Here is a 22,722-nt window from a genome sequence, read left to right as displayed (position 1 = left end):
ATGCCTTTAATCCCAGCACTTGGGAGGCAGAGCCAGGCAGATCTCTGTGAGTTCGAGGCCAGCCTGGTCTACAGAGTGAGATCCGGAACAGGCACCAAAACTACACAGAGAAACCCTGTCTCAAAAAAAAAAAAAAAAGTAAATAAATAAAATGTGAGAAGGCTGAAAATCACTCTTAGCACTGTTAGCTAGTGGAAAGTTTTCTGTAGTTTTTCTTCTATAATTTCTTTGAAAATTAAAGTAACTTTCAGAGAAAAATATTAATAAGCTTTCCTGATGAGCCTAAATGCCACTCTCAGGAAAAAAAGTAATTTTTTATTTAAAACTTTTATTACATTTGATTGATTTTTGTTTGTGTGAGTGGTGTGTGTGTGTGTGTGTGTGTGTGTGTGTGTAAAACCATATTGATATGGAAAGTGCAATGGCACACATGGAGGTCAGAGACAATTTTCAGAAGTTGTTTCTCCCTTTCCATATAGGGATAGTACTCAGGTCATCAGCTGTGGCTGCAGGTGCCTTTACCCACTAAGCCATCTTGCCAACCTGTATAAGTTTTAATTTTCAATAATATTCTTGCAAAAACTGGACAATAGGCTGGACCATGAAGTACATTAAGCTGAAACTTAGAAATGAGCATCATTTGCAAGGGAGGGTGTGTCCCAGACCCGTGCATCATCACCCACATCACTGCTCTAACTAAGACTCAAGCTTGTCTCTGCATGTGTTATCTATGATAAGGACAGTAATGAAAGTTGGATGTGATTGATGTCCGTAGGTATTAACAGATGCTCGATTATTTACAAAGCCATTTCATAGCAGAAAATAGCAGAGTCAATAAAAGTCCATCATAATTCCTACTTGGTTGTTCTCTGTGCAGTCTACCCCCAGATCCAGCTCATCTATGTCACGACTCACTTCAGAGAATATTGGACTAAAATGTAGCTGATTGTTTTCATTTTTACGCCCGTTTCATGGTGGTTGCCAGGTTACATTTTCACGGATGTTTTTCCATAGATCACAAAGCTGGGGGGCCTTCTAGAGAGCAAAGAAGACCACTGCAGCAGACTGATCGAGGAGAATAACAAATACCGGAGACATGTAGGCAGCTTAATAAATAAGGTACAAGTTCTCTTACAGGAAAACAAACAAAACCTTCAAAAAATGATGCCAGGCATCAAAAAATGATGGGGATGTGGCTCAGTTGGCAGAGGGCCTGGCTAGCATGTGCCCTGGGTTTGGTCCTCAGTATAAAAAGCAAACCAAACAATGATAAAACTCAACACAAACGTCACATTAGAACTAATAGAACTCCAGAGCTAAAATTAGGATCTGAGGTTTGCCAAGTCACTTTATACTGGTCCCTTTTTTTCTCGTAATGCACATTAAATGCCCCCATTAGCAGGATAGCTGGAAAGTGGCCAAGAACCTTGTGCCAGGCACTTTAAAGTCTTAATTTTGCCTCTTTACCTTAAAGGTAATTAAGTATCTTGCCAACTTAGTGTTTAAGTTTCCTTTTGTTTTCATTTTTGTCTTTTGAGACTGTCTCCATATGTAGCTCAGGCTTGCCTTGGAATCTTACATTCTACTGCCTCAACCTGTAGCTGTAACTGTCTTGTTAAATAAGAAACACAGAGCCAATTGCAGAGTTAAAAGCCAAGAGGTCAGAGCAATAGCTGAGAGCTGAAAACCTTACCCTTCACTGCTATTCTGTCTTTCCACTCCGCAAGAGACCTACTTCTGTGTGTTTTTTCTTTTTATAGACTTTCTGTTCTGCTTTCTCATTGGTTGTAAACCCAGCCACATGACCTCCTCGTCACTGCCTGTCTGTACAGACCTCCAGGTCTTCTATGGTTGGTACTGAGATTAAAGGCGTGCGCCACCACCACCCAGCTTCTGTTATGGCTTGCTCTGACCCATTTTCTAGCCACCATTTTTGGCTCTGTTCTAGTGGCTGTCTGTTCTCAAACCCCAGATAAGTTTATTTTGGGGAACACACAATATTTTTGGGGAACACAATACCACATTAACCTCCCAAGTGCTAAAATTGCAGGCATGGGCCAACCATGCTTGGTTTCTAGTTTACTCAAAAAAAAAAAAAAAAAAAAAAAGGCTGCATTATCTTTAATCAAATAGGCTCCCCTGTATCGTTGGTACCATTGTGTGCAAGACTGGTAGATGACAGGGCCCTCACTGGAGCTGTCTAGTTTCTGGGACCCACATTTCAGCCTGATGAGTGGGCCTAACTCTATTGTTACTCATATTCCTGAGATCAAAATAGAAAAGGGGGTTGGGGATTTAGCCCAGTGGTAGAGCCCTGGGTTCGATCCTCAGCTTAAAAAAAAAAAAAATAGAAAAGGATGTTTTTGTCTGTTGTAAGATTTTCATTTATTGTAATCAAATAATTAAACTTCAACTTGTAAAGATTTTTAAAAAGGAGGAAGTAATCAAAATTAAATACAAATCTTACATTTATTTTAAAAATATTTATTTTCTCAAGGTAACGTCATATGAAGAAATTATCAAATGTGCTGATCAAAGACTTGAGATATCCCATTCTCAGATTGCACAGTAAGTTAATAAAACTAATTTTTTAAAATTTTGTGAATATTTACTGATGTTTTATTTCATTCTCTGGCTTTTAAGATCTTTTTCTCTGACTCTTAGAAATAGAAAAACAAGGGTGTGTATTTAGGATGGGCTAAAACCATGTCCCCGGCCGGATTCGGAATAAGCTGCTTTATTTATTACTCATGGGGGACGCTGATGGTCCAAGAGCGCAGCCTGGCATGTGACCTACTGCTTGCTTGCCTTGCTGCTGTTTTCAAGAGTTACAACTTTTCTGAGAATTTTGATATACAAACGAACTTCCTAAAAAGGCACCACCAGTTTATATTTAATCCGAAGAAAAAGAATCTCGAGCAACTTGGGACTTCTGGTCTTGGGTTTTGTTTCTTATTTTTTGAAATCTTCATTGACCTTGGGCTATGAGTAACCTCGCTGTTAGGCCACGAGTGAGGCGCTGTCGCCCCGTGTTCTCACTGACACCCCCCTTACATACACACACCCTACCCCACCCCACCTTACCTCTGCCAGTCACAGGAAGAGCTCTCTCACAAGAAGCCACTGTTGTCCCAGCCCTGGAGAGAGAGCTAGTGATGACCAGGCCGCCCATCCTGAAGGGGACCCAGGAGTTCAAAGACTTTATTCTTTACAACTGGCTATCCCGTCCGCAATCAATGGTCACTGTTTCCCCACCAGCCTCAGCTCCATCCTCCTCTTCCAGGTGGAGTACCACCCTGCCAGTGCCCCATGCCTGCAGGGCCGGAAGCTGTTCCTCCTGCAGACAGGGGCTTGTCGGCACCACCCCCACCGCCCCTCCTCCTGGTGGCCAGACAGCCGCCACTCAGCAGCTCCTGGGCGGTTGATGGGCAACTTGGTACTGAGTAGCTGAGAGCCCTGATAGCGAGCATGGCAGTCAGTGAGTCATCAGCTTTGCCAAAGGCCACTCTGTGCCCCAGAATTAAGCATTACAGTGTCCTCTTGCGTGGTTGGCAGGCCCCGATGGGCCGCATTTGAAGCTGGACCACAGCTCAGCAACGGGAAGCAGGAAGCGGCGCGCAAGACTTCCCCTTGCAGTTATGGCTCCATAGCGGGAATAATTCCACAGGGTGGAGAGGAACTGCTGATGCCTGCGGCGACTGCCGCCTGCCCTGCGGCTTACCCCAGGGTGCCATCCTACAGCTACCCCTGCCAGAGCCATGAACTCCTGCTCATGACACTGCCAGAGGCCCCCTAACCAGGATGGGGAGAGGGAAAGATGCACCCTAGGCATCTCAAGACATGCTTGCAAACCCACACAGGTGAGACACCTTACCGCTGTGATGGGGACAGCCGTGGGTAAACATGCCAGCTCCAACGAACTGCCCTTGGCACTACTGCAATACATGGGGCATGGACCTTCCAGTGGCAGAAGAGTGACCCAGCCTTCTCCAGGTGGGGCTGCCTCACCTTACACTTCAAGAATCATTTGCAGCCCAGAGCGGTGGTGCACTTTTAATCCCAGCACTTGGGAGGCAGGTGGATCTTTGAGTTCAAGGCCAACCTGGTCTGCAGATGGAGTTCCAGTACATCCAGGGTAACACCGAGAAATCCTGTCCCAAAAAAGCAAAAGCGGCCGGGCGGTGGTGGCGCACACCTTTAATCCCAGCACTTAGGAGGCAGAGCCAGGCAGATCTCTGTGAGTTCGAGGCCAGCCTGCTGGTCTCCAAAGAGAGTTCCGGGAAAGGCGCAAAGCTACACAGAGAAACCCTGTCTCAAAAATCAAAACAAAACAAAACAAACAAACAAAAACAAAAGCAAGGAAGCAAACAAGTTATTTTTGCAATCCTAAACAAAACTTCCCAGAAACAACCCAAAGTGTGCCCTGTACTCAGTCAGGCCTTTCACACCCTTCCCAAGAAGGGAGGGGCCTAGCCCATGAGCCCTGCATGGTTGATTGTGAATGGAGAAGCTGAAGACAAGAATCCAGAGGACAAAGATCAACAGATAGGGGCCTAGAGCCAATCCTCTCATTCCAAATCCAACTTGAACATCTGGAGTTATAAAATGGCAGGGTGGCTGGAAGTTTGGGGTGTTGGGGTTTATATCAGGTCTGAGTAAGGGAGAGGGACCCCTTAAATTGTTTCTATGATACAGTGTAAATACAGAGCTCATTCTGTGTTCTCATTACTTTCCAAAAATGATTATTAAAGTTAGGAGAGGAAGAAATTCCGGTACAGAAAATGTTCTAGGGCCAGAGAGATGACTCAAAGGCTAAGAACACTGGCTGCTCTTTCAAAGGACCTGGGTTCAATTTCCAGCACCCACATGGCAGCTCACAACTGTTTGTAACTCCAGTTCCAGGGGATTTGACACCCTCACACAGACATAGATTCAGGCAGAACAGCAGTGTACAATGTACGTAAAATAAAAATAAATAAATCATTGAAAAAGAAAAAGGAAATGTTCTAACAGCTAAGTGATGTTATTAAATGGCAGTCATCGTTCTAAGGGTACAAAATGAGGATGGCCTAACCCAGGCAAACACATCTGCTTTACGTCCTTAAAATCTGTTTGGGTTTTCGTTTTCTCGAGGTTGTTTAGTTTGTGTTCATGTGTGTGCACAGGCTTGCCTGTGCCTGTGTGTGTGGAAGTCAATTATCTCCTTCCATGGTGGGTTCTGGGGATCAAGCTCAGGTTGAGGCTTGTGTGGTAAGAACTTGTGTCCACTGAGCCATCTTACTGACATTCTTCCCACCATCTCTTCTTTGATGCTTCCTGAGCTCTGCCAGCTTAGTTTTGACTTTCTCTCGAATAATATTAGAAGGACCAGCCTTAACATTATACATCTCATTATACATCAGGAGAGAGAACTATTTTCGGGAAATAGAACCTCAGCACACCGAGCTCTGTAGTCCACTTGCTTTAATTCCTCTGGGATAACATCCTATTTACACAGCTTCAGTTCTGTTCTTGTGCCCACCTCCTTTCCTGCCTGATTTCTCTCTATACTTATCTATTGCTCTCTCTAAGTTCTATCTTAATTCCCTCGTCTTAATTCTGCCTCATCCAGGTCCTTTTCATCTCGATCTTACCCAGCTAGTACTTCCCCATCTGACTCTTCCTCATCTTCCATCTCGTTCACATGTTCTTTCTGGTCAAAATCATTCTTATCCTTCTCTGTTCGGTGTCTCTAAGTTCTCCACATTCCTCCTAAGTCTCCCAGCAATCCAATTATAAACCCAAGCAATAGCAATCCCCTGGTCGAGCAAGGTCACCGGGCTTGAATTCTACGGGGTCATAAAGGCAGGTAAGAGTTTTCCTCAGGCAGTGACCACCAGGCTTTCTTTTATAATCCAAAATGGGAGTGGTAAAAGAGAAGGTCAAACTGAGTGCTAATGACCAGTTAGTATATCAAAAAAGGGAATCTATGTGCTCCGACTACTTTCCGAGAAGTGGTTAGGTAAGAAGTTAGGGGTCTACTAGTAAGGTCGTATAAAAAAGGAGGGTCTCACCCTAAATTGCACAAGAAATAAAGCTATCCCCTGACCTAGGAGACAGGTGTTGTTTTGTATGGCCTTGGATGCTTGATAGACATTTTAGATAAATCCACTGTTAGGAGTTCTTGGAAGCACACAAGAAAATCATTTTAGGAACCAGCTAAACCAGTTTGTGGGTTCTATTCATATTAGGGGTTTGATAAGCTAAATTATCACCAGGACTTCTTAAGTCATGGCATGTCCTTTGGAGACTTTTCGAAGTAGTAGCTTTTGTGATAGTAGCTGAATTAATTCCATTGCATTTTCCTGCAGCTTGCAGCAACTTTCATTTACTTGGCACACTGACTTCCATCTTTCACTTCCGGTCTGTGACTGTTTGCCACTGAGATGCCTTTCCTAGAGACAAGAGAAATGTGGATCTTGCTTTTTAATCCAATCAGCTAGTTAGTGTCTTGTTGTTGTTGTTGTTTTTGGTTTGGTTTTAGTTTTTTGCTTTATGTAGTTTTTGTTTTTGTTTTTAAGACAGAGTCTCTCTCTGCAGTCCTGGAACTCGCTCTGTAGTCCGGGCTGGCCTCGAACTCACAGAGATCCACCTGCCTCTGCCTTCTGAGTGCTAAGATTAAAGTGCACTACCACTGCCCAGGTTAGTCAGTGTGTTTTTAATTGGTTAATTGGACAGTTAAAACCACTTACACTTAGGGTTAATATTGAGAGCGCTGTGCTGATTCCTGTAATTTGATTGGTTGTTTTTCTGGTTAATTGAATTATTACTTGTTCTGTTCTCTCTCTTCTATTCATATTAGGGGTTTGTGGGTTTATTGTGTCGTGCACTTTGTATTCTTCCTTAGTTCTCCTTTGTTCATTCTTCCCTGTGCTCCTTGGTCCACACTCTTCCTCCTCTACATCCAGGGTTCCCATAAGTATCCTTTGCAGTGTTGGCTTGGTAGCCCTGATGTTTTTAGTTTGTTTGTCTTGAAATGCTCACATTTCACTATCGTTCTGAAAGACAATTTTGTGGTATACAACAATCTTATTTGGAAGTTATTTGCTTTTAGGACTTTGAAATATACCATTCCATTCTTTATTGGATTTTAGGGTTTCCTTTGAGAGGTTTGATGTGCTGTGTGAGCCTTTGTCTAATTCCATTCTTTCCTGGTTTGAGAGGTTTAATGTGCTGAGTTTGCCTTTGGGGATGAGATGGCTTTTTTTTCCCTTGCAGCTTTTAGTACTGTTTGTTTTGAACTTTTTTAGTGTCTTGACTGTATGTCCTAAAGAATATGAGATTCTAAATGTCTCTTTTGCTTGGATCACTCTCTCTCTCTCTCTCTCTCTCTCTCTCTCTCTTTCTCTCTCTCTCTTTCTCTCTCTCTCTCTCTAAATGTATAAAAACAGGAAAATCTCTAACAGGCCAACAGAATGCTGTGACTATGCAGTGACACTACCACACATTTTCCTGTGGTAAAGCAGCTCCAGATAAGGACCTCTGTTAACACACTCCAGGGCTACATTACACTGACCCACAGTGCAAACAAACAAATCTAAATGGCATGCTATAGATTTGTTGTTATCTATTCTTATCTTTAGCCCTGGAACCTATAAAGGGAAAAATTGACCAAGTGTTCTGAATTGCCAAGAAAAGACCCAGATTCCTGTATTACGAGATGGACAGATGGTGTATGATGAGCTTTGGATTTAATGTTAGTTATGAGAAAATCTGATCATAAAATATTTATTTATTATTATTATTAAGACATTGTTATTATTAAGAACATTTCTATTCATTTTACATACCTGCCACAGATCCCTCTCTCCTCCCTCCTCTCGCCCCCACCATAAAATGTTTAATAGGGTAGCTTTATTATAGATAACAATCTTAACTCATAATCCTTACAGTATCGACTCACAGTCTCTGGTGGTTTAAGTGAGAATAGTTCTGTACTCTCCTATGTTTGAAGGCTTGGTCCTCAGTTAGTGGAACTGTTTAGGAAGGACTGGGAGGTGTGGCCTTGTTGGAGGAAGTGTGTCACTGGGGATGGGCTTGGAGGTTTCAAAAGCCCACACCAGGTCCAGTGTCTGTCTCCCTCTGCCTGCTGCCAGTGGATCAGGATGTGGAGCTCTCAGCTACTGCCCCAGTGCCATGCCTGCCTGCTTCCTGCCATGAGGATAATGGGCCAACCCTCTGGAACTGAAGCCAGCCCCAGTTAAACGCTTACTTTCTAAGAGTTGCCATGGTCATGGCGTCTCTTCACAGCACTAGAGCAGGGACTAAGAAGCCTCCAGAGAATTTACAAAATATTCACCTTGAAAAGTCCATTTTTGTGTAAAAATACAATTGTTTCTTCCCTCAGTTTGGAAGAGAGAAATAGACATTTGGAAGATTTAATTAGAATGCCCAAAGAGAAAGCCAGAAGGTCAAGGTAAGTTTCCCTTCCTTTTTAAAAAAATGTCTTTAAAATACATATAGTAAATTATACATTTAAAAAATTTCTCGGGTTGGGGATTATCTCAGTGGTAGAGCACTCACCTAGCAAGTACAAGACCCTGGGTTTGATCCTCAGCTCAAAAAAAAAAGAGAGAAAAAAAATTTCTCCCATTATATTTTATTTAAGATTAAAAAATAAATATGAAGTATTTCATATTTTTCTAGTATAAAATAGTTGCTTGATCAAACTTTTCTTGTAGGCCATGCCCAATGGCACATATATAAACCCCCAGCTATCTGGAAGCTAGCCTGCAAAGTTTAGCAAGATACTATGTTAAACAAGGGTTTTGTTTTTTATATTATTTTGAGATGGTCTTATATCTGGGTTGATTGTTTTTTGGGCTATTTTTTGCTATGCAGCACAGATTACAATACAAAATCCTTCCACCAAGTGCTCCCAAGTTTTGAGATTTCAGGCATATTCCACTTACCAAGTTACAATACAGTTTTTGTAGAGCCTGAATTAGAAGGCCAGGCTGCCTGCCCTCACAGAAGCTCTAAGCAAGAGACTGCTGGGGTTATGAGCTGAGGTGTTTATCATCTACGTGTTTATAAACTGACTCCCTTCACTAACAGGAAATCTTAATCTGTAATTTTAGAAGCATCTCAGTCATGTAGCCCAGTGCAGCAGAATATGTACATGCTCTTTTAGTTCAACTGTAAGTACACAGTTGGATCCTAGCTTCAGCAGTACATATACCAAAACTGGAAATTTAGAAAAAAAAAAGTTATTTTATATGATCACTTTGCAAACACTAGTTTAATTCTGCTCAGGAATTTTGATTTCCAAAACAGCATGGGTTTTCTCTGAATTGTAGAAACATACTATGGTATTTTTTCTAGAATTATTTAAAAATATTTTCCATATAATTTTATACATTTACCCATTGAGACATTTGTTTACTTAACACATAGCTAATTTTCACATTGAATGTGAGGCATATTTATATGGATTTATTGACTTTGAAATCAGGGAAAGAGGTCACAAGGCACTCTCTAGTTGCTAAGTCCTGTGTGAAAACTCCAGAGCCCTGCAGGCTTCAGCCAGGATGAACTCTGAAGTCTTGATTGACCTCTGACCTCAGTGCACCCTTCAGTGCAGCTTGAGACTTCCTCTGCATCTTCTCAAGATCACGGTGCTGAGTTCGGTCAGTTGTCTCTGGCAGTGGAAAGAGTGGAACTTTGGGATTAAAAAAACAGTCCCAGATGTCTAACTTTTTAAAATACATTTTTATTTTATGTGTGTCTATGTGCGTGAGTGGATATGTACACATGAGTGCAGGTGACCACGGAGGCTTTGCACCCCCTGGAGCTGGAGTTAGGAGCTGTTGTGAGCCACCTGACAGGAATGCTGGGAACCAAACTCTGTCCCCTGCAAGTGCCCTCAGCCACTGAGCTGTCTCCATCCCCAGCCCCCACCCCTCACCCACAATGTCTATTTTTTGCTCCTAGTTCTTCACTTGCAAGGAGATTTTTTAGGTTTTCATTTCAAAGCTAAATCTTGACGTAAGTAAATTAGGACCCTATTAAGTATAATGAGACTGTGGCCCAGTATTTTAGTCACATGCATCAAGGATAGTCCACACTGAGGATGGTCCACACTGAGGATGGGCCACACTGAGGATGGGCCACACTGAAGATGGTCCACACTGAAGATGGTCCACACATTATGTGTTGAAAGTTTTGTCTTTTTAGGGTCTCATAATTTGGTCCTAAAGGACAACTTCTTGAAAGTGATAGGCAAATATGCCAAAATAATGGTATTTTTTTTTTACCATATTCACTATTTTAATCTTCTCTCCCCATTTTTACATTATATTCTTTCTTTCTTACAGACCAAGATTAGAAAATCATCCAAAGTCCATGACCTTAATAGGTCATCTTGATGGACACTGTAAAGAATGTTCTATTTCCATGTGAACTGACTGTAATACATGATTAAATACTCATTCCTGAAGTTAATTTATTTGTATTGTGTGCATGTGTGTGTGCATGTGCATGTGCCCCCGCACACACTTGAGTATCTAAGGTGGAGGACAAGCTTGGGTGTCCCTCCCCAGGAGTCATGCATGTTGTTTTAGGACACAGTGTCTCTTGTTGGTCTAGAACTTACCAAATAGGGTAGGCTGGTTGGCCAGCAAGCCCCAGGAATCCTCCTGTCTCCATCTCCACAGTGCTGAGACTACAAGCATGCAGCACTGTGCCTGGCTTTTTTAAAATGTGGGCTAGGAATGTGAATCAGGTCCCTGCACTTGCACACCAAACATGTGACCTGTTGACATTATATCCTGCTTGGTTTCCTCCAGGTTTGCCTTTACCCCATTCCATCCCTTTGCCAAATCCCCAACAAAAGCTGTTGATCACCACACTCTGTTGGTGGAAACCACTTCCTCTCACAAAGTCAGTCAGTTAGGTGCAAGAGTAAGTATGTGTGGAGTGCGTAACTTGCTCTGAAAGACACGCTGACTGAGGCAAGCTGTCACCACATCTGTCTTTGCTGAAGAATTCTAAAATAAGGCAGGGCCTCTCTGAACTCAGAAACAGAAAAGGTGGTGTCTGCTGGAGCCTTGGAACAGTTGGACAAGGTGGTCCACCAGAACCTCTCCTACAGGTTCATACAACTACTATTTTGGGGGAGGGGGGGTCACATAACATGGCTGGGTATATGACAAGCTTAAGAGCTTGGAGGATTCTGGACAGGTAAGGTGCAAAGGGAAGAGAAGACCCACCCAGACAGCACTGGGTCATTTGAGATTAACATGCTCAGCAATTCAACTAATTCATTTTAAAGAAAAAAAAGGGGGGGGGAGGATGATAAAAATCAGAATATTTTTTAAATCATATAAAAACATGAAACATAACTTGTGACCAGTTAAGAAAGCTGAAGCCATAGTGGTGTCTCCTTTCAGTAAGGTGAGCATGAGAGCTGTGAAGTGATCCAAGCATAAGAAGAACCCTTCCTAATAACCCAAGGAACCGCTAGGAAAATCCAGTGTTCTTGGGGAAGGTAACTATTACAAAGACAGCTAAGTCTGGAGTCTTCACACTGAAGGGATGAAACAAGTCCAGGCTGTCCAAAAGCAGGACTCTGCAGAAACCCTGACTTAAGTTATACATGATAAGATTTCCTACAGGAGGATAGCTACAGGGTATCTCAAAATAAATACACCTCCCTTGGCACGTGGCTTAGGAAACACTAAATGGGCATTTCTTCCTTTCCACTCTCAGGAGTTCTTTCTCACTTCTTCACAAATCTATGTTTGCTCTGCTTTTTAAAAAAGGGGGAGTGGGAAGCTAGGCATAATGGTGCATGCCTTTAATCCCAGCATTCAGGAAGCAGAGGCAGAGTTTGAGGCCAGCCTGGTCTACATAGCAAGTTCCAGAGATGCTGAGGATGCAAAGAAAAACAGGTAAAGATCACAAAGACACTTGTGTATAGGGAATTAGATGAGGAACTGTTCACGACCCCTGCACAGAGATGGTCACGACCCCTGCACAGATGTGGGAGGTAGCCCTGACCTGTAGAGAGGCTTGGGGAAGACATTACAGAAATCCTGCCACCTGAGTGGGATCCTCAACCCTGACTGGGTAGTCTCAGGTTGAAAGAAGAAAGCTAAACATGTGGAACACATGCAGGTCTGAGATGACTGACCATCCTGGACCCACAAGTCAGGTTTGAAACCCAAGCTCTTCCAGTGGCGAGAGATGAGGGTGATCATGAAGAACAAGAAATGCCAATCTAGAAAACTTAAACTTGGTCCCAAGAGCTCTTGGAGGGACTTGGAGTGGGGAAGTGATGCAGAACATGCTCTTTTGAAAGACCCCCTTAGTGATGACACACAGAGGAGGCAGATGGAGGTGACAACAGAGTCCAGAAGACAGGAAAGCTATTTTTTAAGGCAAGAGAAACTGCCTGAGAACTAAAACCATGACTGTGGACATAGAGAACATGATAGTTTGAATGTAATTGGCCCCCATAATCTCATAGGGAATGTGGCACTATTAGCAGGTGTGGCTTTGTTAGAGGAAGTGTGCCACTGTGGGGGTGGGCTTTGATGTTCCTAGGCTCAGAATGATTGCCCAGTGTCTCAGTCAACTTCTTGTTGCCTGTAAGATGTAGGACTCTCAGCTACTCCTCCAGCACCACATCTGCCTGCCTGCCACCACGCTCCCCATCATGATGATAATGGACTGAACCTCTGAAACTGTAAGCGGCCACCTCAATTAAACGTTTCTCTTTATAAGGGTTGCCATGGTCATGGTGTCTCTTCACACCAATACACACCTAACTAAGACAAAGGGAGATGTGAAACTGCAAGTGATCTCCCGGGTGAAGTGAAAGGGATGTGGTAACTAGTTAGTGGTAGACATGGAGAGAAGGGTTCCAGGTGCTGAGGAGAGTTCTGTGTGGATGGCAGTTGCCTTAATAGGAAGAGGGTCAAGGCCAGGTGTGGTGGTGCAGGCCTATAATTCCAGTACTCTGAGGGCTGAGGCAGGAGGACTGCTGCAGTAGTACATTCTTGTCGGGACCGCCAGCTCACAAATAACAACATGGAGACTTATTATTAATTATCAAAGCTTGGCCTTAGCTCATGCTTGATTCTCACTAGTTCTTACAACTTACATTAACCAATAATTTTTTATCTGTGTTCTCTCACAAGGCTTGTCACCTCATCTCTGTACTGCTCATTCTTCTTCCTCCATGTCTGGCTGGTGACTCTGCCTTTCTTCTTCCCCAAGTTCTTTCTATGCCTGGAAGTCCTGACTATACTCTCCTGCCTAGCTATTGGCCGTTCAGCTTTTTATTACATCAATCACAGCAATACATCTTCACACAGTATGCAAATATCCCACAACACACTGCCATGAGTTTGAGGCTAGCCTGGGCTACATAGTGAGTTTGAGGCCAGCCTGGAATACACAGTAAAATCCTGTCTCAAAAGAAAACAGGTAAGAGGGACAGCAAGTTTTCAGAGGGGCAGCAAGTTTTCAGAGGGGCATACAGAGTTTGAGAGGAAGTTGAAGAACAGCACAGCAAGCTTCACTGGCCCTGAAGGAAAGAGCAAGGGATATTGATGGAAGAAGGCCTTGGAGAAGAGCAACCGCTTCCACAGCATAGCCTAGGGACAGGCCGGAAGACGGGAAATCCAGGCAGTGAACTAAATAGGAGTCAGGGACTAAAGATTTACCTCTCACCTTGGGGCTAAGAGGCTCAGGGGCAAGGCAAAGGTTGGCTGTGGCCCCTGCTTCTACCTTGAAGGCACCAAGCTTGGCTGCATCTCAGGAGTCTCCCGCACACCAATTCCTGTGCACTTACTATGCAGTCCCCTGCTTAGTCTCTTTTCCCCTTGATTTGGACACTTTATGTCTTACTCCACCATTTTCACCATCTCACACTTAGAAATTATAGTTATTGAATTCTTACCCTACCTTTAAAAAATTCTTCCTTCATGCTTCCTCTCCTCTGACACCCCAATGACCTGAGAGGCTGTTTCAGCCACAGAGCACTTTGATACAGTCTTCAGTAGGCTATCTAAACGCAGGGTGTTTATGGGAAATATTTTCCCATATTGTCTACCAGTCTCCCTAACTGAAGACTATATAATATTCTATAGAATACATATACTGAATTCTATTTTGCAGACAGATTTTATAAGTCCTTACTCCATAGTCCAACATCTACCACCTTCAGTGCTCTGGCTCCAAGTGATAGATACTTTTGTCCACATGATTTTCTTTTTCTAAAATGTCATTTCTAACAATCAAACATTCTTCTTTTACCTCTATCACCCAATTAGTTCCCCATACTCAAAACATGCATCTTTCAGGGTTTAGTTTAAATAGCTGAACATAAACCTCTTCCCTTTTGTGTTTCAAGTCTTGCTATGTAGCCCAAGCTACCTTTGGATTGCCAATCTTCCTGCTTCTGCCTCTCATGTGCTACAATTACAGGCATGTACCATCATACCCAGTTTATCTGACTTTAATGGCACTCAGGGCAGTCTTTGTTAAACTATAAAACAAGAGACAATAGAAATGGCAAACAGAGCCCTCAACATGAATCCTAAAGCTTGGGTTCAAGTCTTGGAATCACTTGAGGTACCAAGGCTACTACTTGATATTTTAGCATTTCAGATCATATGACATGATGTGTCTTAGCATTTACAAGGGCCTGCTGAGTGGCAAATTAAATTTGGACTTAGTTCCCAAAGGGAATAACAAACATAATGAAGGGGAGACTTGGAAGGGGTACAGAAAAGAAAAAATTCAGATTTAATAGTGACCACTACTCCTTTGTTAAGCATGTGCTCTATCACTGAGCTACATAGGCAGCCCTCAGACATGTTATTTATTTACTTCCTTGGTGATGGGGATTAAACCTAGAGTCTCATGCGTGCCATGTGAGAGCTCTACCACTGAATAATTATCTGAGACAGGATCTCTCTATAGCTGCCCAGGCAGTCCTTGGACTTGTGATCGTCCTGTCTCAGTCTTCTGAGTATCTGTGACTACAAGGCTGTGCCACCAGGCCCTGCCAGGTGTGTTCTTAGTTTATTATCTTAGCTGGCTGTGGTCTCCGAAGCAGGCTTTTATTTTCATTTACCCTGCATGCTAGGAACTCATGTGATGGGGCTCTTTCAATAACCAAGCAAGCATGTCTGTTCATTCCATGCGCACTTTCAGGCTGTGTGTAGCTCCCCCAGACACCTTCTCACTCTAAAGGGACCATGCTGGCACCTTCAATCCCCACTATGTCAGCTCAGGCCTGTCGTCATCAATTCTCAGGAAGTTTGGGGGTCCCTTTCTTCAAAGCATGATTGCTGTGTGTGGTGGTGTGAAGAAGAATGGACCCTGTAGGCGGATATATTTGAATACTCAGTCACCAGAGAGTGGAACTCTTTGATAGGATTGGAGGATTATGAGGTGTGGCCTTGTTGGAGGAAGTGTGTCACTGGTAGCTTTGACCTTTCAAAAGGGCATGCCAGGGCTCCATCCTGCCCCACCCCGCAGCTTGCAGATCAGAATGTAGCTCTTGCCTACCTCTCCACCACCTGCCTACCACCACGCTCCCTGCCATGATGGTGATGGATCAAGCCCCTGAAACAGGCCCTAAATTAAAAGCCCCCAATTAAATGCCTGAAGTCACTTCGGCCTTGGCATCTCTTCACTGTCCTTTATAGTGACAGAACAGTGACTAAGATGCTGTGTAAATGGCCATGAGCCTCTGTGGGAAAATGGGTGCGAGGTGGGTCTACTGAACAGTGGTTGTTGTGGTGTCTCAAGGGTGTCACATGAGCCTGGCTTTTGCTTTAGTTACTAGGTTCTGGCGCTGGGAATTGGCTCAGCCCCAGCTGGGGTGGGCTGTCTGTTTTAGTCTGACTCTGCTGCTACAACAAAATATCTGAGGCTGTGTGATTTGTAAAGAACATAAATGTATTCCTCATATCTGGAGTTTCCAGTGCAAGACGCCGTCACTGATGGATTTGGTACCTGGTGAGGGCCCAGGCACTGCCTACAAGATGGCATGTGGTTCCTGTGCCCTCTAGAGAGGTTGAATGCTGTATTCTCACCTTACACAAAAGACAGAAGGGGAAAGGAGCCTAGCTGGCTCCCACCCCACTACCCCCACCCTCCCCCCACACCACCACCATCCTCCAGTAAGGACCCATATTTATTATTGTTACACCCATATAAGCTAATCACCCCTAAAGGCCCCAGCACTGCAGAAACTGGGTAATACCTGTAATCCCAGAATTCAGGAGGTAGAGGAAAGATGACCAGAAATTGAAGGTCATCTTCAGCTTCAAGTAAGTTGGAGGCCAGTGTGAGCTACAGGAGACCCTGTCTCAAAACAAAAACAACAACCCTGAAAAGGAAAGGGGGGATGGCCCTGGAAAGATCAGCATGTAAGAGTGCTCACTGCTTCCGGTGGACCTGAGTTCAGTTCCCAGCATCACAACCATCTTTAATTATAGCTACAGGGAACCCTGTAATGTATTTGTCAGCATTATTTACCGGGCACAAGAAAACACGAGGTACAACGGAACTCACTGTAAGAGTTCTTATTAGAGAAGGGAAAGGGAGGAGGTGGGTAGGCCTACCGAAAAGAAACGTGTGTGTTGAGGGGGAGAGGTGCGTGCTACCCTGGCAAGAGGGAGAGACCAGGGTGCAAGTAGAGCCTGCTTTTATACGTCACCTCACACATGCGTACATGGCATGTGTATATGGGCTTACCAAGCTAGCAGCTATGTAGCTACACCATGCATTCACATAGATTATGTGTGCAGATTACGTGACCATGCTGCTGTGCATGGATTATGTAGGATGTATGGCCCTGGAGTGACTAAGCATTTTGCCTGACTAATGACAGCACATTCACAGTCATGTGACTCCCGAAGTGGCTAGGAATAACAAACCCAATGTTCCCTTTGGACACAAAGGCACACATATGGATGAATAAAAATGAAAAAAAAAAAGTCACATGTTAAGATACAAAGAAGGTTATAATATACTCTCTTTAAAAAAAAAAAAAAAAGCCAGGTGTAGCGGTCACACCCTTGATCCCAGCAATCGGGAGGCAGAGGCAGGTGGATCTCTATGAGTTTGAGGCCAGCATGAGCTACAGAGTGAGTGCCAGGAAAGGTGCCCAGAGAAAAACCAAAAAAGAAAAAAAAAAAAAGAAAAAAGAAAAAGAAAAACAATTGAGTTCCAGTAGACCAGCTAGCTTAAATTCTTCTAATCTTAATGTTAGTTTTGGAGTGCGTCATAGCTGAAACAAAGCTTTGAAAATAACTTGAGGTTAGACTAAGATGTTTTTGTTAAGTAGCTTTGAGGTGAAAAATGCAAGAAGATAATCTAAAGTTTTAGAAAGGCACATAGCTGAGTGAGAGACTGTTAAGGCCAGGGAACAAGAACAAAGCAGTCCAATTATTATTAGCTGATGTGGCTTTCTTGCTAGGATTGGTTGGTGATCAAAGATGATGATGAATTCCTTGTACCTATTTCTACCCTCAGCTGCTTCATATAAAAATCTGTTGATGAGTGGGTATGCACCCTAAAGATTTAAAGTAGAGCTGGCTGACTATTTTTTCATATATAAAAGTTTAAGTTTGGGCGGTGGTGGCACACACCTTTAATCCCAGCACTTGGGAGGCAGAGCCAGGCGGATCTCTGTGAGTTCGAGGCCAGCCTGGGCTACCAAGTGAGTTCCACGAAAAGGCGCAAAGCTATGCAGAGAAACCCTGTCTCGAAAAACCAAAAAAAGAAAAAAAATGTTTAAGTTTGTGATTCTTTTAAGACTCTTTATAAGATTACCTCTCAAGATAGCAATAAAGTGATTGGTTCTTTCTTTGTAAATGCAATGTGTAGCCTGCTAGTAAAAGAACTGGCTGAGAAAAATACCCTGCTTGCTCACACTCTGTTAATCTATTACAAGTTACTTAGATGTGATTGTACATAGATTCTTGGAATGCCTTTGTTTTAATCATGTAAGGGAAATGGAAAATATGTTTTTTACCTGTATTCATTATAATCATCCACTTGAAAAATAGAATGTAACCACATTGTAATTTTTATATTGCTTGAAAGATTTTGCTGGGGTATATTAGCTGTGAGGGGAAAAAATAGTCAGTTAGAAGGAAAACATCAAGAATGAGAAAAGGGGGGCTGGAGAGATGGCTCAGAGGTTAAGAGCACTGACTGCTCTTCCAGAGGTCTTGAGTTCAATTCCCAGCAACCACATGGTGGCTCACAACCATCTGCAACAAGATCTGGTGCCCTCTTCTAACTGTAGTCATCCATTCGGTATACAGAATAAATAAATAAATTAAAAAAAAAAAAAAGAATGAGAAAAGGAAAACACCATTAAAGATGGAGAAGGAAAGTTAGGAAGTAGAAAGGAAACACCAGGAAAGATGGAGAAGGAAAGTTAGGAGGTAGACAGAAGGGAAACGTCAGAAGAGTAGAATAGAACAAGCAACAATAAGAATAATAAAATGACCCACCAAGCTTTGGCCCTCAGAAACCTCCTCATGTGTCTGTTTGTCCTAGTTCGCTGACTCTGTGGACCCCATTGAGTCCTCCTGTGCTGCTGGAGGCTGGTCCTCTATTTTTTTTTTAGAGAGTGGACATCCCTCAGCCTCCTGAACTTGAGTCCCATAATTGTATAAATTAGGCAGTACCCTTTCTGGGGTCTCTGTTGTCAACTAGGATCTGGGATCACCCGGAAGGCTCAATGAGGGACTGTCTACGTTAGATGGCCTGTGAGCAAGCTTGTGAAATAGTTTGCTTATTAAGTCAGTTGAGTGGGGAGGACCCACCCTCAACTGGATGGAACCATTTTGTGGACTGGGTCCTAGACTGAACGAAAAGGAGAGAGATGAACATAAGCATGTTTGGTCTGTTTCTTGCCTATGGATGCAGTGTGACCAGCTGTCTATGAATTCCCCCAAATGATGGACTGTAATCTAGAACTTTCTCCCCTCACTTGCTTTTGTCAGGGAATTTTATCACAGCAACCACAACAGAAGTGTCATGGACACACCAGGTGTCCTTCTGTCCTCTCTCTTGGACTATGCCCTCTGCCCACCCCCTCCCTCTCCTGGTCTCACCTGCAGCTCACTCTAGCGTGCCCAGGCTATTTCTGCCTGTCCCCCATCTCATCCTCTTATCTCCACTGCCATTGGCCCAGTTCTGTCCAGGATTTCTTGCACTTAGCCCTTGTCTCCCAAGGGCACCTGATCTCTCTTTTCTACCTCCCACCAGGGCCTTCCTTCCCATTCTGCTGAAGGGAGTGTCCTGTCAACTTTCAAACAGAACCAAAGCAGGTAGGGCTGACACTCTCAGGTAGTGAATCCATCGTCAGAGGCTTGACATTGTTATTTAGTAGTCCTGCAGAGAAGGAGCCACAGGGTCTAGAAAACTGAGTGCTAGGGTGGGGTTTGGGAGCTTTGCATGAGTGTTAACAGGTTTATCAAGTTTTAGTCCAAGCTGAACTATACTGAGAAGAAAACTGCAAAATGAGAGTGAAGTTTCACTGACAGGGAAGTATGAGAGATGACAGTAGAGTGTATGCTGATGGGAGTGATGCACTGAGAAGCAGTCACTGTGGAGAGGAATGTTCTAGAATCATATTTAACATGGGTGACAGGATCCAAACCACAAATGATGACTGGCTTTTTAAAAATATTTATTTATTACAATTTTTTTCATTTTACATGCCAACCCCAGTTCCCCCTCCCTTCCCTTCTCCCGCCTCCTCACCTCCCTCCTGCTCTACCCCCATCCACTCCTCAGAGTGGGTAAGGCCTCCCATGGTAGTCAACAAAGTCTGGCATACCAAGTTGAAGGAGAGCCTAGCCCCTCCCCATTGTATCAAGGCTGAGCAAGGTATCCCACCCAGGGAATGGGCTCCAAAAGCCAGTTCATGCACCTGGGATAAGTCCTGGTCCTGCTGCCAGGGACCCCACAAACAGACCAAGCCACACAACTGTCACCCACATTCAGCGGGCCTAGTTCGGTCCCGTGCAGGTTCCCGAGCTGGATGACTGGCCTATAAACGTTTTACTGTAAGAGAAAGGAAGGCAGTGCCTGGGGCGAGAGAGGCAGGTGAAGTGGTGGGTTTTGTAGTCAATCAGGTGGCGGGACTGCTCATGTTCTTTGAAGTGTGGGCTGGGGAAGGAAAGGAGGCCCTCCTGCTAACTGAGTCACTGGCCAGGACAGCCTTGTTTCCCATTCCCTTTTCCCATAGATTTTTGTTCCTTCTGAGAGTATACAATAGAAGATCTAATTCTTTCCTGCTCCTTGATACATAGAATAACACTTAAGTATCTGTTCACAAGCAATAAACACAATTGTTTGATTGATATTTTTGTTTTTGTTTTTTTTTTTTGTTTTTCAAGACAGGTGATAACAACAACAAAAAGACACTAACCAGCTGATTACACAATTAGTGGATTACAAATTTTAGGAGGAAAGATGTAACTGTAACAAAACCTATCTCATTAGTTCAACAAGTTATTTAGAAGCTGGGCATGCTAGCCCACACCTGTAGTACTAGCCCTGGGAAGCTAAGGCCAGCCTGGGCTACACAAGACCTGGGCTACACAAGAAAATCCTGTCTTAAAACAAAACCAAGTTCCCTGGTGTCAGACTGTTTTATACCATCATGTTAGGGTGTATTAAACGGACAGGAGACCCAAGAGCTATGGATTATATAAGAAGATAGCATATGCTATGAAGTGAACAGGGGAGACCTGAGAGAGAGAGGCAGGAAAGCTGTAATTATGTGTGCTAGGAACCAAACGTGGGTCGTTTGGAGACAGTTCTCTTAACCACTGAGCCAATCTCTCCAGTCCAAGGGCTGTAATTTTAAGGCAGGTCAGGGTAAGTGGAGGAGATGCCAGATGAGTGAGGTTCTAAGGGACATACAGTCACCTGGAGAGTGCAGAGAACAAACCCAGGGCTCACTGCAATTTGCTGAGGCAAACTTAAGTGGGGGGCGGGGGGGGGGGTGGGGAACAGGGCCTGCCACACAAGGCCACACCTCCTAATCCTTCTTCAATAGCACCAGGCTTAGATGACTAAGCATTTAAATACACAAGCCTGTGGAAGCTGTCCTTATTCGGACCACCAGTTTTTGTGGTTGTTTCAACAAGCATGTCCTGGTGTTCCCTCGTGGCACAAGAAACTGACAGGGATTGTAACTGAGGTGAAGTCACCCATGCACTGTTACTGCACGGAGGGGCTCACTGACTCTCCCCTTCCCAGGTCTGACTTCAGGTGGTGAGTGCGGCTGGTCCTTTAGCGTTCACAGACAGTCTCTGTCACCTCTTATCGACATGTTTCAACCTGCCTGCACCTGTTGAGGTTGATGAGTTTTGATGTAAGCTGTGACTTCCACTCCAGTCAACAATTCCTAGAGGGTTTATTTACTCCCTATGTGGCTCAGAGGCTCCAGACATCCCTGGTGGCCGCTTGGATGAGAATGGCCCCCATAGGCTCATGTTTGAATGTTTCGAATGTTTAGTCCTAGTTGCTGGAACTGTTTGGGAAGGAAGAGGTGTGGCCTTGTTGGAGGAGGTGTGCCACTGAGGGTGGGCTTTGAGGTTTCAAACTCCACACCACTGGAATTCTCTCTCTGCCTGGTCCTTTTCAGCACAACACTAAGCTCTCAGCTACTACACCAGCAACATGCCTGACTGCTCCCATTCTCCCTGATGTGATGGTTATGAATGCATCCCCAAATCGTAAACAAGCCTACAAACTGAATGCTTTCTTTTATACGTTGCTCTGGCCGTGGTGTCTCTTGACAGCAACAGAAAAATAACTGAAGAAAGCCCCCATTACAGGATTGTGTTGGAGGTTCTCCTGGGTTTGTTTCACAGGGGCCAGCTGAAGTTGCCAGAAATAGACCAGAAGCCAGGTCTTGTGGAATGTAAACAGCAGAAATGCTGGGTGATTTCCAAGTCTGGGTTTGTTACATTTAAAAAAAAAGAAAATCCCAGCCCGAGCCTGGGAGATGGCTGTGATGCAAGCGTAAGGACCTGAGTTCGAGTCCAAAACCCACATAAAGGGGGCAAGAGAAAATAATTCCCAGTTGTCCTCTGACTGCCTCCACTTCTGTGCGCACGCACGCGCGCGCGCACACACACACACACACACACACACACACGCCCCGCGCGTGCACCCAGAGTAAAATTTAAAAGGGTAAAACTCCAGAACTCTCATTGTTTATTGTAGAGGAAGGAGGTAGATCTTCCTGTCTGTGAGTCCCCCTTTCTATCTGCTTTGTTTTGTGACAAGGTGTTTACTCTGTAGCCCAGACTTGCCAGGAGCTCACAACATAGCCCAGGCTGCTCCCGAACTCGCCGCGATTCTCCGGCCTCAATCCCCCAAATGCTGGGATTACAGCGGGAGGCATCCCTCTAGGCTTTTTTGTCGTTACCCACAGCCCTCCCTTTCCGTCTTCCAATTGCCACACAGGCAGAAAGTTTACGTCCCTTACGTCACTGTCACTTACCCAGGGTCTGCCCTTCAAAGGACCCACGGAAGGAGGTACGTATCTGGAACCGGTAGGCCCGCAAGGCTCTCGCCGGAGCCCCGCCCCCTGCCGGCCACGTGATCTCGCAGCCCGCAGGCCCCGCCCCTGGGCGCCTGGAGGCCACGTCGATGGTGGCTGGGCGGGACCACGGCTGGCGCGCG

The 22,722-nt window shown here is 44.3% G+C and overlaps 1 protein-coding gene across 4 annotated transcripts in view; it reads left to right on the top strand.

Annotated features, from left to right (window-relative positions):
• Positions 1-10,482, top strand: part of Cage1 (cancer antigen 1) — a 39,657-nt gene extending 29,175 nt beyond the window's left edge. For all 4 annotated transcript variants that reach the window (XM_036188831.1, XM_036188830.1, XM_036188829.1 and 1 more), the window contains 4 exons: positions 1,015-1,119; positions 2,498-2,568; positions 8,387-8,455; positions 10,356-10,482. In XM_036188831.1, the coding sequence (XP_036044724.1) occupies positions 1,015-1,119; positions 2,498-2,568; positions 8,387-8,455; positions 10,356-10,440 (330 nt within the window). In that variant the 3' untranslated portion in view covers positions 10,441-10,482. The remainder of the gene's footprint in view (positions 1-1,014; positions 1,120-2,497; positions 2,569-8,386; positions 8,456-10,355) is intronic.
• The last annotated feature ends 12,240 nt before the right edge of the window (positions 10,483-22,722 follow it).

Source organism: Onychomys torridus, chromosome 5 (genome assembly GCF_903995425.1).
Source record: "Onychomys torridus chromosome 5, mOncTor1.1, whole genome shotgun sequence".
In the NCBI taxonomy this organism is placed as follows: domain Eukaryota; kingdom Metazoa; phylum Chordata; class Mammalia; order Rodentia; family Cricetidae; genus Onychomys; species Onychomys torridus.
Note: the sequence above shows the minus strand (reverse complement) of the source record. Positions and strands in the feature narration are given on the sequence as shown.